Source organism: Rattus rattus, chromosome 13, assembly GCF_011064425.1.
Source record: "Rattus rattus isolate New Zealand chromosome 13, Rrattus_CSIRO_v1, whole genome shotgun sequence".
Taxonomy (NCBI): Eukaryota; Metazoa; Chordata; class Mammalia; order Rodentia; family Muridae; genus Rattus; species Rattus rattus.
Genome location: NC_046166.1, coordinates 41,309,842 through 41,326,559, shown reverse-complemented (window position 1 = coordinate 41,326,559; position 16,718 = coordinate 41,309,842). Strand labels below are relative to the sequence as shown.

The following is a 16,718-nucleotide window of genomic DNA, read 5'->3' as shown; positions in this document are numbered from 1 at the left end:
CAGGACATTACAGTATAGCAGCATTACCAATTCACTCATAAGTTTAAACACATCACTTAAAATTACTATAAATTTCTATTTAAAAAGATGTCAGTAGGGCTGGAAAGATGCTCTCCCAGAAGTCCTTGAATTCAAGTACCCACATGGCAGCTCACAACAATGTGTAACTCCATGCTAGGAACTCCAATAGCCTCTTCTATCTTCTGGGCACCAGACATGCCTCTGACATGCGTGTAGGCAAAACATCCATACACAGAAAATTCAGAAAATAATAATTAAAAATACCATTTCTCTTAGGGCTGGAAAGATAGCTCAGTAGTAAAAGGTACCTGCTACTCTTTCAGAGAACCCAGGTTTGATTCTAAGCACCTACATAGTAGCTCACTAACCACATGTAACCACAGTTCTAGGGAATCCAATTCCGTCTTCTGGCCTTTGTAGGCACCAGGCTAACATATGGTGCACAGACATACATGTAGGCAAAATACACAAACACATTAAAAAAAATCATAGATTCTCAGGACTGAAGAAGACTCATAAAAGTCAAAAGTCAAGCACTTTTATATACTATTAAAAAGCAGCTTTTTAAGTTCTTCCTAAAACACTAGCTTGTCTTGGGGGTTTCTATTGTGGTAAGACATCATCCCAAAACAACTCAGGGAGGAGAGGGTTTACTCAGCTTATGGCTTGTAGTACAGCATGCAAGGAAGTCAGGGCAGGAACTCAAGGTAGGAATCCGGAGGCAGGAACTGATGCAGAGGCAACACAGAAATGCTGCCATTGGCTTACTCCCAGTAAGGCTCGCTCAGCCTGCTTTCCTGTACCATCCAGCACCATGGCCCACAGGCAGCATGCCCCCCAGGGAGCTGGGCCCATCCACACCAATCATTAAAGCAAGAAAATGGCTCACAGGTCAATGTGGAAAGGGAATCTTCTCAAGTTAAATTCTTTCCCCGAATGACTCTGGCTCACTAAACACTAGTTGAGCATAAGTAGCTAAAGGTTATGGTTTCTAGTTCTAGTTCTTTTATAACTTTCATTCTTGGAAAATCTCTCATTCTGTTTGAATCTAAATCTATGTCTAAGAATACAGCCTGAAAGCAGATAGCTCAGGAGCCCAAGAATTGGTTTGAGAGAACATTGAGTTTTAGCCCTGCCACTTACTGGCCCTGTGGCTCTGCTCAGATCTATCCCTGACATCCCTCAGCTGTGAGGAAGGAAGAGGAAGCATCACCTAACTTTTAATGAGAAAATAAGATTAAGGAGTTTGCATGGTGCTTCACATGGGTAACCGCTTAAAGTATTTCTATGGAGCATCAAGACGAATTGCTTCTCCCCGTCGCTGTCAATCTTCTCTTCGGCAAAATGAACTACTAACTACCATGTGAGGACATGCAGGATAAGCAGACATGTTTCTGGAAGCCTGCCAATCACGTAAATATCTAATAATTATACAATAAATTCTACCTGCTACCAATGTTTTCCCATTACTAGGTTTCTGCCATCTGACCTTACCTCTCTTTAGTAAATTCTCACCTTGTTAGCAGCCTCCCTCAATCTGTTCATCTATGTCCAATTACTCCTAGATAGCTCTTTGAAGAACTTACATAGCTGCAGTTAACACTGATTTACATCGCTATTTTGATATCTGTTTCCTTTGTATTGCAGACAGGGAGCAAGTCCTGGCCTGCCCCATTTTCTACTAATGGAGACAAAGCAGTGCAAACAAACTTGGACAATATAAATGAGATAATTTGGGAAAAATAAAGCACTTAGTTTTTAATACAATAGAATCACACTGAATATTATATGAGCAATGGGTAAATTTCTATCTTATTTAAGATGCTTTTTATTGGGGTTGGGGATTTAGCTCAGTGGTAGAGCGCTTGCCTAGCAAGCGCAAGGCCCTGGGTTCGGTCCTCAGCTCTGAAAAAAAGAAAAGAAAAAAAAAAGATGCTTTTTATTTATTTTATGATCTTGTTTTGTTTCTGTTTTTTAAGACAGGGTCTCTTTGTTTACCCATGGCTGTCCTAGGACTTGCTCTGTAGACCAAGCTGACCTTGAACTTAGAGATCCACTTGCCTCTGCCTCCCAAGTGTTGGGATTACAGTCATGCCATGGCCTGGTCTTATTTAAGTTACTTAAATGTTGGATTTGTTTTCCTATGGCAGCGAAGTCAATCCTATTCCTTGTTAGATTAAGAAGTCTGTGAAGTCAGAGTGGCTCATCGTTTCATGCCTACAGTCCATGGAAAAACCCCGCACTCACGAGATACCGAGGAGCTTTTGGGGTTTGAATAGAATTCTGTGCTTTGAAGTTACAGAGAATACATTTAGTGGTTCTTTAGTTTTAGTAATCAACCATTCCTAAATTGTATTTTCCAAGTTAAGCAGAATTATAGTTATTTATGCAACTACATACACTATAGAACTTGGGAGGTTGAAAAACACATGATTACTTAAGCAATCTACATTAATGACAAAATGCATTAGCACCAGAATTCATCCTCATTGGTCAGAGTGGCTTTACTGAAATGCATGTTAAGACACTGAGTCCAAAGGTATCAACAGTTATTATTAAACAGTTATTCATTAACTCTCTGCTAATCTGAAGATAAGAAATAATCGAATTTGTTGGGTGTGGTGGTGCACACCAGTAATCTAAGCACTTAATTGGGAGATAGGAGCAGGAGGGTCAGAGGTTCAGGGTTTTCCATGGCTACAGAGTGAGGGAAGCCCTTTGGGGCTATATGCAACCTTCCTTTGGCCAGCAGAATGGCTCAATGAATAATGGCACTTGGTGTCACATGTTTGATATCCCAGACCTACATGTTAGAAGGAGAGAATGAAGTCCTGCAAGGTGTCCACAGCCACATGTAAACTGTGACACATGCATGACAAAACACAAGAATCAGGTTAACACTAAACTGTGGAAAGAAAAGAACAAAGAGCTAACCTACGCTTTATCAGACTCAATGCATATTTACTAGATTATAACATGGTTATATGCAAAGAAATAAGATTTCAATATAATTATGAAGTTATACTAAAACAATACTAATTGAACTGCACTATCATATGGTAAACATGTTAAATACAATTGTTACAGAATTTTGAAGTTAGATTCCTACAATGTTCTCCACACTTTCCTGACATAAATTAGTTCTTCACTGTTTCTATAGATAAGAAATAATGAATTAAGAAGGAAAAACTTAAACACTTAGACAACCTTCTCACATGTTTATTAAATCTGTTACAGAAGAGTTGTATCCTGGTGTTTGTCACATTAGGGATATTTCTAGGCTGTAATACATTATATCATGTTGATAGTAAGAATATGTTTAAGCAGCAAAGGAAAAACCTCTGAATCTTAGTTCTCTGCAACCCATCTGTGTAAGAAATCCTATCTTAGCGGGGTTGGGGATTTAGCTCAGTGGTAGAGCGCTTGCCTAGCAAGCACAAGGCCCTGGGTTCGGTCCCCAGCTCCGGAAAAAAGAACACTGACTGCCCTTCTAGAGGTCCTGAGTTCAGTCCCCAGCAACCAAATGGTGGCTCACAACCATCTGTAGTGGGATCTGATGCCCTCTTCTGGTGTGTCTGAAGACGGCTACAGTGTACTTATTTCGCTTCAAAGCCAGGAGAAAGTATTTACAAATACTTTTCAACTAGACTTAAAGCCAAATATGCAAAGAGCTAACAAAATTAGCAAACCTCCTTTACAAGAACATTTGAATTTACATATATTTTCAAGTTAGAAAGTTACTTTTCATAACATTATCATATGGTTAACATTCAAATGAAAAAAATGTTAAAACCTGCTCTGAGGCCAAATGGTCACTACAAATTTCATGTAATTTGTGCACAACGATCTTAAGTTTGCTTTTTTTAAAAGTGTTAATGTATAAGTCCATATAATTCTTTTCTTGTTGACACAGCTAAATAAAAAAAGTAAATCACACTCTTCTCTCTTAGATGAAAACAGATGTAACTAGGTTTGGCCATTTTTCCATCTGTAAGATCTAAGTAGGCACTGGTCTCTTCTAGACTTAATATTTTTCATCCACGAAAGCACAGATATGACTTCTAAACTTCACACCAGTTCAAAAATTATACTACTTTTTGTCAAAATTTCCCTGAATTTCATTGTCCACTTTTAAGAGTGAAATTTGCTTTACCTCACTTTTGCCACAGGTAAATATTCATACTGGAAGTCAGAGAATTAAAACATAGTTCAAAAATAGAAAACTCTCGCTCATCTAGTTCAGCTTTTAAACTAAGTACAGTAAGATTTTTTTTTTTTTTCCTAGTTTTTTTTTTTCGGAGCTGGGGATCGAACCCAGGGCCTTGCGCTTGCTAGGCAAGCGCTCTGCCACTGAGCCAAATCTCCAACCCCTTACAGTAAGATTTTTAATTGAATTGAATTTTCACTTTGTTTCATTATTTACTCACAGACACAATGTTGTCAAGAAAGAAAGAAAGAAAGAAAGAAAGAAAGAAAGAAAGAAAGAAAGAAAGAAAGAAAGAGAGAGAGAAAGGAAGGAAGGAAGGAAGGAAGGGAGAGAGAGAGAGAGAGAGAGAGAGAGAGAGAGAGAGAGAGAGAGAGAGAGAGAAAGAGCAGGAGAAGTCTGGAAGCTGTGTGCCCCAGGAGAGCCAGTGACTAATGGAAGGCTGTAGAGCTCACCTGTACAAGCAGTGCAACCATCTCCTTCCCGTCAGCTCCTGGATTGGCCAGTTTGTTAAATTCCAAATCAAAATAAAGCTTGCACACAGCATTCTCAGGAATGACTTCATAGCAGTGCAGGAGGGTTGTCCTAAATTGAGTAATACCAGAGTGTTAGATTTGTATCTCACACTGCATATTGTTTTTAACTGATTGTTGGGGGTGGGGGAGTGGAGGGGGCACTGGGCTGTGACAGTCAGAGGACAACTTGCAGGAGCCTCTTCCTCCACCATGGCTTCCGTGCATTGAACCTAGATTGTTAGACTAGCATAGTGAACAGGTCTACTAACACAGCCACTTCACTAGATCACACATCTGAAATCTTTTAAAACATGGAGTTAGGCCTGTACGAAAGAACAGTGACCACTGTGCTTTCTCCATCCACAACTATGAGTGAATAAACTGATCAAGACAATATTCTATCAGTAAGTCTGTGGCTCACAGTATGAGAGTTTCTGACAAAATGATGTGAACAATTGCATTCAGAAAATGATTTGACTGGAAAATAAGGTCAATGTTACAGTGCCATTTAGTCACAAATGTCTTGATACTGTATAACATCTCCATTTTTGGTTTGCTGTCACTGCAAAATAAATATTACTTAAGAAAAGGATGTTCTTCCCCAAACTATTATCCTAGGATCATACACACGTACACACTTAGGAGTCCATGAATCTTCCGTGGGAATTTTTAAATCCTGTATTTTCACTATGAAGATACATTTAAATGTTTTAAAAAAGTAATTCTCCCTTGAGAAACCTTCACCTATCCCTTTTAGATGTGCAAATTGTCCTTTTCCTAACTAACCTAAGTCTCTCTGCCACCATGCTTAAATCTTTATTAAAACCTTATCTCCATAAATTTGTTTTTAAAATAATGTTTTTTTAAGAAGTTAAAAAATATCTGAATCTCTAGACATTAATAATTGTCCAACTTATGCAGGCAGGGGAGAGGCGACTCTGTCACAGGTAAATAAGAGCAGGAGCTCATTTCAAATGCAAATACATAACGCTCAGGTGACATTCTACATAAGGAAAAGGTCTGTAGTAAGTTTAAAAAGGGAAAGTGGGAGTTGGAAAGATGGCTCACTGATTAAAAGTGCACACTGCTCTTCCAGACCTGAGTTCAGTTCTCAACTCCAGTTCCAGAACTGACATCCTCTTCCGGCGTCCTCAGTACCTGCACACATGTACACATGTGGTACTCACACATACAAACAAATGAAAATAAAATAAAGCGTATATGTTAAAAAAAGAGAGCCGGGAGCGCATCCTCGTGGACAGGTGGTGCTGTAGGCACTGCCTCGTGCATTCTCACAGGACTACATTCACAGTCCAAGACGAGATTTAGTTTCAGTTAATCACCATCTGTCACATTACATTAAGAACCTTCATGGGCCAGATGTGGTGCTGCATGCCTTTAATTCCAGCACTCAGAGGCAGGGCAGGTGGATATCGGTGATTTCAAGGCCAGCCTGATATACAGAATGAATCCCAGGATGCCAGGGCTACAGAGAGAAACTGTCTTGGAAAAAAAAAAAAAAAAAAAACCAAAACCAAAACCTCTGGCTGATTTTGTACAGTGGCATAACTAAATCTAGTTTTGTAACTGAAGCTACTTAAATAACATTATAATGAAAGTACTTTAAGAAATATTGATTTACTCCCCTTTCTGTGGGTAACCCAAGCCTTGGAAATAGGTAAACATAGCAGTTATATTAAATATGTGTATTACCTTCAAACATATATCTACTTTTTAATATCACTATTTTAGACCTGAAGAAAATATAGCCCAATTGAAAACATATGGCACGGCAATCTTTGGTTACAGTATTGAAGTTCTTGGTTTCAGTCCTACACGCCCTCCTGGTACTGACTTAAAAGGAGGCATTCCTTTATTATATAATTAATAAGGTAAGTGCTCATTAATAATTAACAGTAAAGTTTAATATTTCCTTACAAGACACAAATTTCACTAAATGTTCTATAGTACACAAATATGTGTGTGATTCCCACTCCTGACATAACACTGAGGGATCAGTGGGTGAAGGCACACGCCGTCAAACCTGATGACCTGAGTTTGATCCCTAGGACCCACATGATGGTAGATGAGAAGTCAAATCCCAAAAACTGTGCTCTAACCTCTACCTGTATGCTAATGATAACGTGTGTCCACATGACACATACACACATGCACATACATGAACACACCACACACACACACACACACACACACACAAGCAAAATAAATAACTGCAAAAAAAAAAAACCCTTTAAAAGAGTGAATACGTGTGCAGGGTACGGTGTCGTGCACCTCTAATCTCAGCACTCAGGAGAGCAGAGCAGGCTTCCCTCTGTGAGTTCAACCTGGTCAACACAGTGAGTCTCAGGCCAGCCAGAGCCACCTGGTGAGGTCTTATAAAAATGATGTCAAATGTCGAACCTCTGTCAGTGGTTACCAGAAAGATAAAGTTGTCTGTCATTAGCCTCTGTGACTACTGCAGCCATCTTTTTCACACAGGAACGTAGAATTCAGTTCTAATAGTGAAGGAGGAATGTGCTGGGTGGTGCTACGTCAAGTTGGCACAGCTACTGTCATCTGAAAGGACGGAACCTCCATGGAGAAAATGCTGGAATCACACAAGCCTGCAGGGCCTTTTCTTAATTAGTGATCAGTCGGGGAGCGCCACCCCTGGGATGATCTATAAGAAAGCAGCTGAGCAAGCTAGAGGGACTAAGCCAGTAAGCAGCACCCCTCCATGGCCTCTGCATCAGCTCCTGCCTTCAGGTTCCTGTCCTGTAGGACTTCCTGTCCTGACTTCCTCCAATGATGAACAGTGATGTGGAAGTGTAAGCTGAATAAACCCTTTTTTCTTCCTCAACTTGCTTTGGGTCATGGTGTTTCATTACAATAGTAACCGTAAGGCAAATAACCAATCCCGTGGCCACGAACCGTGGAGGTTAGTTCAGCATGAATTAATTTCAACAAAAAAAGAAACTCAATCTTAGTCTAATGAGCTACTCTGCTACTTACCGGGTCTTATAGTAAAACCAAAATTGAGCATAGGATGTTACAAGGTAAATACGTTGTCCATTTCCCATTTTGTGCTCCAAAGCAAATACGTGAACACTCTATAAAAAATTTAAAATAGTTTTTGAAAATTTTTCAACATGGAAAACAAGTTCAGCTGTAAATAAAACATAGTCACGAAGAACTTTGTCACTCAAGATAGCAAAATTTGGAATATGAACAATTATATTATTAAAAATAAGACAGTCACCAAACCCAGGCCATCTCAAATCTATATATATTAAAATTTTTCTTTTAGATGTATTCCTTTTATTTCATGTGTATAAATATTCTGTCTGTCTGTCTGTCTACCACATGTGTGCCTGGTTCCCAGAAGGTCAGAAGAGGGACAGGGTTTCCTGGAACTAGAGTTACAGATGACTACAAACCGTCATTTAGGAATCAAACCTGGGTCCTCTGCAAGAGGAACAAGTGCTAGTAGCCCTGAGCCATCTCTCTAGCCCTAATCCGTACTTTGAAAATTATCATTTTTTGGCTGGAGATATGGCTCAGTGACTAAGAGCACTGGCTGCTCTTCCCAGAGATTCAGGTTCAATTCCTGGCACCCACAGGCACCTCATAACTGTCTGCACCTCCAGTCGCAGGAGGCCTAACACTCCCTTCTGTCCTCCTTCAGCACTGCACGTGGTACTTTTGTGCAAATACTCATACAATAAAAGGTTTTAATTATTTTTATTTAATGTGTGTGTAAGTGCCTGCGTGTATGTCTGTATACTGCCTACTGAACACATGCAAGGAGTCCTTGGGGGCCCAACAAGGGCACTGGATCTCATGAAACTATAGTTGCAGATGGCTATGAGTTGCCCAGGTGGGTACCAGGAACTGAATGTGGATCTCCTGCAAGAGCAGCCAGTGCCCTTAACCACTGAACCATCTCTCCAGTCCCCATATGTTAAGTCAGGGACATAACATATAGGTAGGGTAGAAACTCTCCAGATTAAAAATAATGTTAAAAGAGAAGAAAGCCCATTCCCTTATTCTCATTTAACCTAAGACAGTTCTTATTTTATGAAATTAGACTCATTTTATAAAACTACCTCCATATTAACTATTCACTATTTGAAATTAAATATATTAATAAGTCCTCTTTCCCTATAAAAATGTGCAGAGGAATAAAATGTTTGAAAGAAGTTACCATAGCCCTGTGTGAAACAGGGCTGTAGGTGGCTGCTGCATGAGGAGCTTCTGTTTTGTTAGCACAGGCAGAGTCATAAACATTCCTCTTCCATTTATCTGGAAGTTGCTGTGGAGCCATTTCCACTTCCAGAAATGAGAAATCATGCAAAGACTCCTACTCAACTCTATCACAGCTCTTTGGGGGCTGAGGATGTGGCTCAGGGGTAGAGCACTTGCCCAGCATGTCAGGACCCATGTGTCTGGGTTCAAGTCCCAGAATAGAAAGAAAAAACCTTCCTGAAATAAACTTTACACTGGTGGCTGGCTTTGGAAAGACCAAGTTCGAATGACTCTATCAGTATTTAATTTTCGATTCCCGAGTTAGGTTTACACAAAATGAGTAAGAAGGTTTTCTAATGGTTCCTCTTTTGTTGAAATCCAAATAAGCATCTTTTTACTAGGGAAACAAGGCCTTTCTTTCCAATATGAAGTACTTTGTACTTTTACATAGACTCAATGACCGGAATGACAATATATAAATTATTTAAACATTTTTGTTACATGTATGTATGTATGTATGTATGTATGTATGTATGTATGTATGATGTATGTATGTATGTGTATGATGTATGTATGTATGTATGTATGTATGTATGTATGTATGTATGTATGTATAGGTGCATGGGTTTAGGGAGATGCACTCATCAGGGTATGCATGTAGGGGCCAGAGGACAACTTCGTTCTCTCCTTCTACCAAGTGGGTCTCAAAGATTAAACTCAGGTCATCCGGATTGGCCGCAAGCACCTTTACCCACTGCGCCATCTGACCCAAGTTATATTTTATATATACGTATTATCCTTTAATTTATTTGTCTTTATAGTCCATAAGATCCCAACAAGCAAACGATAGCCAATATATTATGTGTTTGAGCTCCATGTTCTCGGTAAGGCTGAGGCACATTAAGTACTTCCTCTCATGGGCTTAACGTGTAAGGAGCATGCTCAGCCTGCCTCCCAGCAGAGCACTTCAACGTTGTTACACATTCCACATCTCTAAATATAAAGGGGTCCAGAAATGTCACTCTTTGGCTAGAGAGATGGCTTTGTGGTTGAGAGCACTTGCTTTTACAGAAGCCCCAGGTTCACTTCCCAGCACCCACATGGTACCTCACAACCATCCATAACTCCAGTTCCAGGGGATCTGACCCCCTCTTCTAAACTCCATGGGTACTCCATACATGTGGCACATATACATACATGTAGATAAGACACTCATAAGAAAAAAATAAAATTAAAAAATATTTTTCACTACTAAAATAAATGTATGGCTAAAAATAAATAAATGGCTAAAGAATTCAAAGGGATATTTTTCTAAGTCATATGCTATCAAGATTACTATTGCATTTTCACTGTCGAGTATCTTATCTGAAATGAGAGTAAATATATTTTCTTAACCTCAAATGTTACTTAAAATTAAAAAAAAAGACAAAACAATTACCTCTTTACAGCTTTTAACAAAATTAAAAGCCTGATTCTGACGATGAAATATCTTCCAAATGGAGGATGGTTCTTCTGGCTTGGACAGTCTTGGTCTGTACACGGAAGACAGTGGCTTCCTCTCATAGTAAGATGCCCGCTCCTCAATCTGCTTCACCATTGACTCCCATTTCCCCATCATTGCTTCAGAAGCATGGAGAGCAGGAACCCAACCGCAGAGACCTTTCTGTCAATCACTACTAAACAAACAAAAGTGTTAATTTCCTTGTTCAGAATACACTCTGCCTGGTTTAATTTAAAAATGTCTGATTTCCTGACTTTTTTTTTGTTTTGTTTTACACTTTCTTTATACAAAGTTTCACTGTAGAACAGGAGTATGGCCGGCCATCAGAAATCCTTAGATCCTAGCTCTTCCCTCTAACAGTCTTATGACCACAGAGAGATTAAGAAACTCCATGAAATCTTGGTTCAGTCAATTTCAAAATGGGAATCAATAGAATCTTCGATGTTCTATTTAGAGGGCAAAAAGGCTTTGTGCACACAGATAAGCCCAGGAGAACCCAGGAAAGTTAAACACACAGCTCACGTCTTCCATGGAATGGGGTGTGTAGCTGCTCCTCCTGAAGTGCTTCCAAGAATGATGGAGCTTTACAACCTGATGACCCTTTGCTGTCTGAAGAGACGGGCTCTGTTCACATCTTCCAGAATTTTTGTATTTATGTATCCCAGACCCTTTCCCCTTAAAACTTTGAGTATTGATTTTAGGCCATAAGGCCCAATCTTATAAGTGATGTCGCTTGTACTTTACAACAGCCTAAGAGACGTCTATATTAAGGCCAGGCCAATCCTGACACCCACAGGCATTGTGCTTCCCTCAGTCAAGCTCACTAAACGCTAAGTTTTCTGTACTATCTTAGTCAGCAGTGCCCATTTTGTGAAAGAAGCCAGACATTCTGCAAAGAATCTCAGTGTAAGCCGGTCTTCAATTGTATTGTTGTGTACTTGGAACTGAGTTAATTCTTATCTATTTTTTCCAAACAGCTGTGCTTAAATATAGCCAAAGAAAAATGATCTGGGCCTGATTCTAGAAGTCCTGCTTCCTGGTTGGTTTTTTCCCTGCTTGCTCAAAGGCTTGCAGGGGAATCACCACAGTTTATGCAGGGCCTGTGATTAGACACATGAAAATGTCTTATGAATTATAAAGCCCCATGCAGATGCTTTCAGTATCGTTATGACTTTAACACAGCTAATATATCACTCAGCTGATGCTTACTACCTTGGACCCTGCTCCTGTGTTATCATTTCTTAGTGTACAGTTCAGGTTCAGTTCAGGAAGCTTTGCTCCTTTTCTGTTTCTGTTCTCCTCTCTTCTCCCACTACCACAGAGGGATGACAATTCCGCTCCAAGCATAGCTTCATTCATCTGTCATTATGAACTTTATATTTTGCTCCTTTTCCCAGCAGGAGGTGCCATTTAAGTTCAACTACACATTGATTTTGGGCTTAACCACATGACTTGCTTGGGCCAAGGTCACATTGACAAATGTAAGATCAGGTGCTTCTGTAACAGACTTAGCTATGTTGGAGTCCTGTCTCAAGACTGCTGTGCCATAAATCTAGGAAGGGGAAAGAGAACCATCGTACTTACGTATCAGAGGCTGAAAGGCTACATAAAGAAGGCATCCCAGTCAAAGCCAGTCAGATATGTGAGTTAGAACATTTCAGATCATACATCATTAAAACAGAATGAATTCAGGACAGACTACAGATAGCCTAGCTTAAGTAAAGAACCACTTACAAATAATTTTTTTAAATCAGTAATTTTTTGTACTTGTTTGTACACAAAATTGGGTCAAGGGTGGCTCTTTGTCGATATCTATGCTATTATCTACTCATTCAGAAAACAGATATGTTAGTTTTTAAGTGAAATAAGAAAAAATACCAAAGCATTTAGGAGCAAATTATTATTTACCTATATTAATGCCTTTGTCTTCAATTTTAGCAGAAACCTTTGAACAGACAAAATCTTGTTAGCAAATAACATATTCCCTGAAAAGAAAAGCAAAATTGCCTAAAGAAAATTGCGATAGGAGCCCTCAATACTAGGCTTACTTTAATTTGATTCACATGAAGATAAAAATCTGCTATATTTCAAAAGAACCTAATTGATTTTATTCTATGTGATTTATTATGTTACCCTAAAACAATAAAGAGAACACAATTATGTCTAAATCATAGATTCAAAACAATAACTAAGAATGGTGTATACATGCTCATACGTAGTGAAACTAAAATCTCAATCGCTCTCTCTCTCTCTCTCTCTCTCACACACACACACACACACACACACACACACACACACTATAAAACAGCCTGGTATGTCTTTGGGAATACACAAAAGCCTTGGAGTCATAAGGCAAAGCTGGTTGAGGCGACATTGCCGAGGAAACCAGAGGAAAAGCAATGTTTAGCATCCCTGAATTATTTTCAGTTAGAAATGGGTGACAGCTGGAGCGTCAGACAACAACTGGAGCTTGGACTATTTGAGCAGGAGGGCTGACTAACAAAAGCAAAGAAAACGGAGAAGAAAGCATCCAGCCTTCTGGTTTGGGTCTATCGTATTTCCCATCCCCTGGCTCTGGGGGAATATGACACCATATTAGAAATACTTTTAATTCCTGGTGCGGAAAGAGGACTGCTGTTCTTTTAAATAATTTTATGCCAGAGCTACTTTTTCACTCAGTCTATTTTTGGGAATGATTTACAAGTTCCAAAGGAAAATACTTGTACCAGTTTAAAGCCAAGGCGTAAGGAACTCACTCTACCACCCATGTCTGTACCAAAACAGCACTTAAGCACATCTGCTACAATCCTACAGTTGGAAGCGTTGCAGTTACAGAAGAGGATTAGTCATCTTACAGCAATTAGTGGGAGAAGGTAGGATGGAAGTGGAAAGATGACCAAGCTCCCTGAGCTTACATCTAGACTTGTCCATTAAGGGCTATGAATGGCCTGGTCCCCAGAGCGACTTGACTAGGGGAGGGGGTGGGAGGAAGATGACATTACCCAGGTGCTTTGTAGTCAGTGCTCTCTCACATTGTGATACGTAACACTGCCAACTTGACTGGATTTCAATATGCCCACACATGTAAAACACGCCTTTGGGGAGAGGAGTGTTCGTCAGCTGTACTGTTACCTTCAAAGGCAATTTGGTCACGTGGACTCTGAACTCATGTGGATTCATGAACCCACTGATGGATTCATCTTATGGTATGGGGAGATGGTGAAAGGTAGGAAGTGGGCCTAGTTTGAGGAATTACTGCTTTCTGGCTGCCATGATGCAAACCTGCCTGCCCTCCCAGGCAAGATGGACTGACAACTTAAAAGTCCAAATAAATACTTCATCCGTTACGTTATTCTGCCAGGCACCCACTCTGTCACAATGAGAAATCTGACTAATACAGGTGTAAAGGAATCCTGAAGTTTCCTTTAGCCAGGTTCTTTCTTGGTTGGTTGGTTGGTTGGTTGATTTCTTTCTTTCTTTCCTTCTTTCTCTCTCTTTCTTTCTTTCTTTCTTTCTTTTCTTTCTTTCTTTCCTTCCTTCCTTCCTTCCTCCCTTCCCTTCTCTCCTTCTCCTTCTTTCTCCTCCTCCTCTTCTTTTTCTTCTCCCTCCTCTTCTTCCTTCTTCTCCTTCTCCTCCCCCTCTCTCTTCTTTTTTTTTTTGAGATGTTTCTACAGTTGCCCACGCTGGCCTTAAACTGAAGATTCTCCTGCTTCAGCCTCTCAAGTGCTGGTATTATAGGCCTGAGCCACTTATACTTACCCTAGTTTCTTGTCTAATTAGCAATTAACCCCTACTCCAACTTCTCCCTCTACTCTGAGATTAAATTCCTCAGTATCATGTTTACTGGAGATATTCTAGTCCTGGTATTTATGGTGTTCTTTTATTTTAAAATGCTCAACAATATTTTCTGTGTATATACATATTTATGTGCATGTGTGCGCATGTGCATACATTATACATGCACTTTTATGCATGAAGGCCAAAAAAAAAAATGATGGGTATTTTCCTCAGCCACTCTGTTTTGTATATTGCTGTTGTTTGTTTGAGTAAGGGTTTGTCTGTCTGTGTAGTCCTGGAAGTCCTGACTCTCTCTGTAGACCAGGCTGGCCTCAAACTCAGAGATCTGCCTGCCTCTGCCTCTGAGTGCTAGGATTAAAGGCCTGTATCACCACCATTCCAGCTTCCACCTTATTTCTTAACACAGGGTCTTTCACTAACCCTGGAGCTAGTCAGTTGGGCTAGGCTAGCTGGCCAGTAAGTCCCAGGGATCCTACTGTCTCTACTGTCCCATGACGCCTGGTGCTTTCATGGGTGCTGGGGATGTGAGTTCAGGTTTTCATGTTTTATTCAGCTCCTACTTTACCAACTGAACCATCTCCCAAGCTCGGTAACATTTTAATATGATAGATATCATTCATGAACTCTTGGTACATTTACTTACCCATGTGTATTTGTGTGGATGTGGGTATGTGTTCTTGGATCCTCTGGAGCTAGAGTTACTAGTGGTGTCAGCTACCTGAGTTGGAACAGCAAGAGCTCTTAACTACCCAACCATTTCTTCATCATCTTCTTATGTAGTCTATAATCCCTCTATACAATATCTATGACTTAAGTATAAATTGTCATCCTTAAGTATGCTATTAAAGTTCACTTACAAACATGTTACTATGTAAGCTTACTTCCTAGAATGTGTAACAACTTAAGAAATTAAAGACTGAATTTCTTCTTTGTCCCCACTTAAGTTACTGACTATGATCAGAAGTCATACTTTAAATGTCCCTAAAACCTATTAGAAGGGATAAGAAACAATATAACAATATACTGTTCCAGGTGTTGGTTCTTTTCCTCCTCACTGATTCCCCACCCAAAGCAGGACAACTCTACCAGACCAATGACATTCACACCATTTTTACAGCCTCTTAAAAGTATACCCGTTAACGATTTAGTTATCATTTAATTGACATGTGGTTTATCTTGACAGACTAAATCTTCCTGCAGATGTAGCCTGAAAAGGTTTATCTATTATACTTCTAGTTCAGTTTTGTCACCAAATGGAAGCTAAGGCCCACTCCCTGTTCCTAGACTACTTCAGAAGCCCTCTTACTCCAGCTGCCCAACCTGGAAAGCATCATATTGCTTTTCATGATTTTTTTCTCTCTTGAGGCCCAGAACCACTTCAGCTCCCTATGGGTCCTGGCTGTGAGGAGAAATTACAGGGCTCAGATGAAAAATACCACCTCCAGCTGTTTTGCTTTAACAAGATGAAGTCAACATAACGGAGAGAACGGCTGAGGATACTTCATCTAAGGTATCATTTGGTTAAGAACGTTTGGCACAGGGATGGGTCAGGGCCCAACAAGGAGATCAGGGATTTCTCAATTAGTTTTTCCCTGTGAACTACAGCCTCCACGAAGAAGCATCGCTAGGGTTGAGTGTGTCCTATGCGAAAGTTTCTCCCAACAGGCTGATCCTCACTCACTTTGAGAGGGATGATGATAGATTAATTTGTTTCTGGAATCTGCATTTAACTACTATGGTTCTTCAGAAGGACAAACCATTTATACTTTTAAAGCCTCTGTTGGAACTGGAAAAACTAAGAAATGTATTATGGAAATGTAAGAGCTCGAATTCCACACGCAGCGAATGGTAGACATTTGGGTACCTGCGTACACTACAGTCCCTCACATCCGACCAAGCAATTGCGTTGGAGACAAGCAAGCTACTGCTCTATGGAGTGAATTTGTCCTCAGCGTATCCTGGGCCCCTGAAGTATACTGACTGCTTTGCTCATGTTTTCGTATATTTTGCAAAAAACACTTCTCAGAGTCAGAGTCTGAAATAGGACCCAAAGCAGTCCGAGATTTCAGTAAGGTAGTCAGGGCTTCTGACTTGAGGGAGCAAGAGTTAGGCGGAAGAAAGGCCTCGGTTCATTTGAGAGGAAGTAGAGATTGCGAGTGCGGGGGTTTAGCCCTATTTTCTCCTGCCGGAGCTCTGACTGACAGAGGCGTCTCCCTGAACGCCCATCTTTGTGACCCTGGAATCAGGCCTGGCCTAGAGACCTCTCTAAATTTACCTCAAGCAGTGCAAGTCGGCCGGAGGCGGCAGATAGTGGAGGCAGAGATGGCGGGAACCAGAACTTGAAACCCCCGCGAGGGGGCGGGGCCGGAGGGGGCGGGGCTCTAGGGTGAGCCATCGGTGGGCGGGGCCTGCGCTGCCGCGGCTCGGCTGCAGT

The 16,718-nt window shown here is 40.4% G+C and overlaps 1 protein-coding gene across 1 annotated transcript in view; it reads right to left on the bottom strand.

Moving 5' to 3' along the window:
- Primpol (primase and DNA directed polymerase) overlaps positions 1-16,630 on the bottom strand; it is a 34,336-nt gene extending 17,706 nt beyond the window's left edge. Inside the window, exons 1-5 of the mRNA XM_032919155.1 lie at positions 16,560-16,630; positions 12,395-12,431; positions 10,424-10,661; positions 7,753-7,850; positions 4,681-4,810 (exon numbers count right to left, since the gene is read on the bottom strand). Of these exons, the coding sequence (XP_032775046.1) occupies positions 4,681-4,810; positions 7,753-7,850; positions 10,424-10,603 (408 nt within the window). The 5' untranslated portion in view covers positions 10,604-10,661; positions 12,395-12,431; positions 16,560-16,630. The remainder of the gene's footprint in view (positions 1-4,680; positions 4,811-7,752; positions 7,851-10,423; positions 10,662-12,394; positions 12,432-16,559) is intronic.
- Between the last annotated feature and the right edge of the window lie 88 nt (positions 16,631-16,718).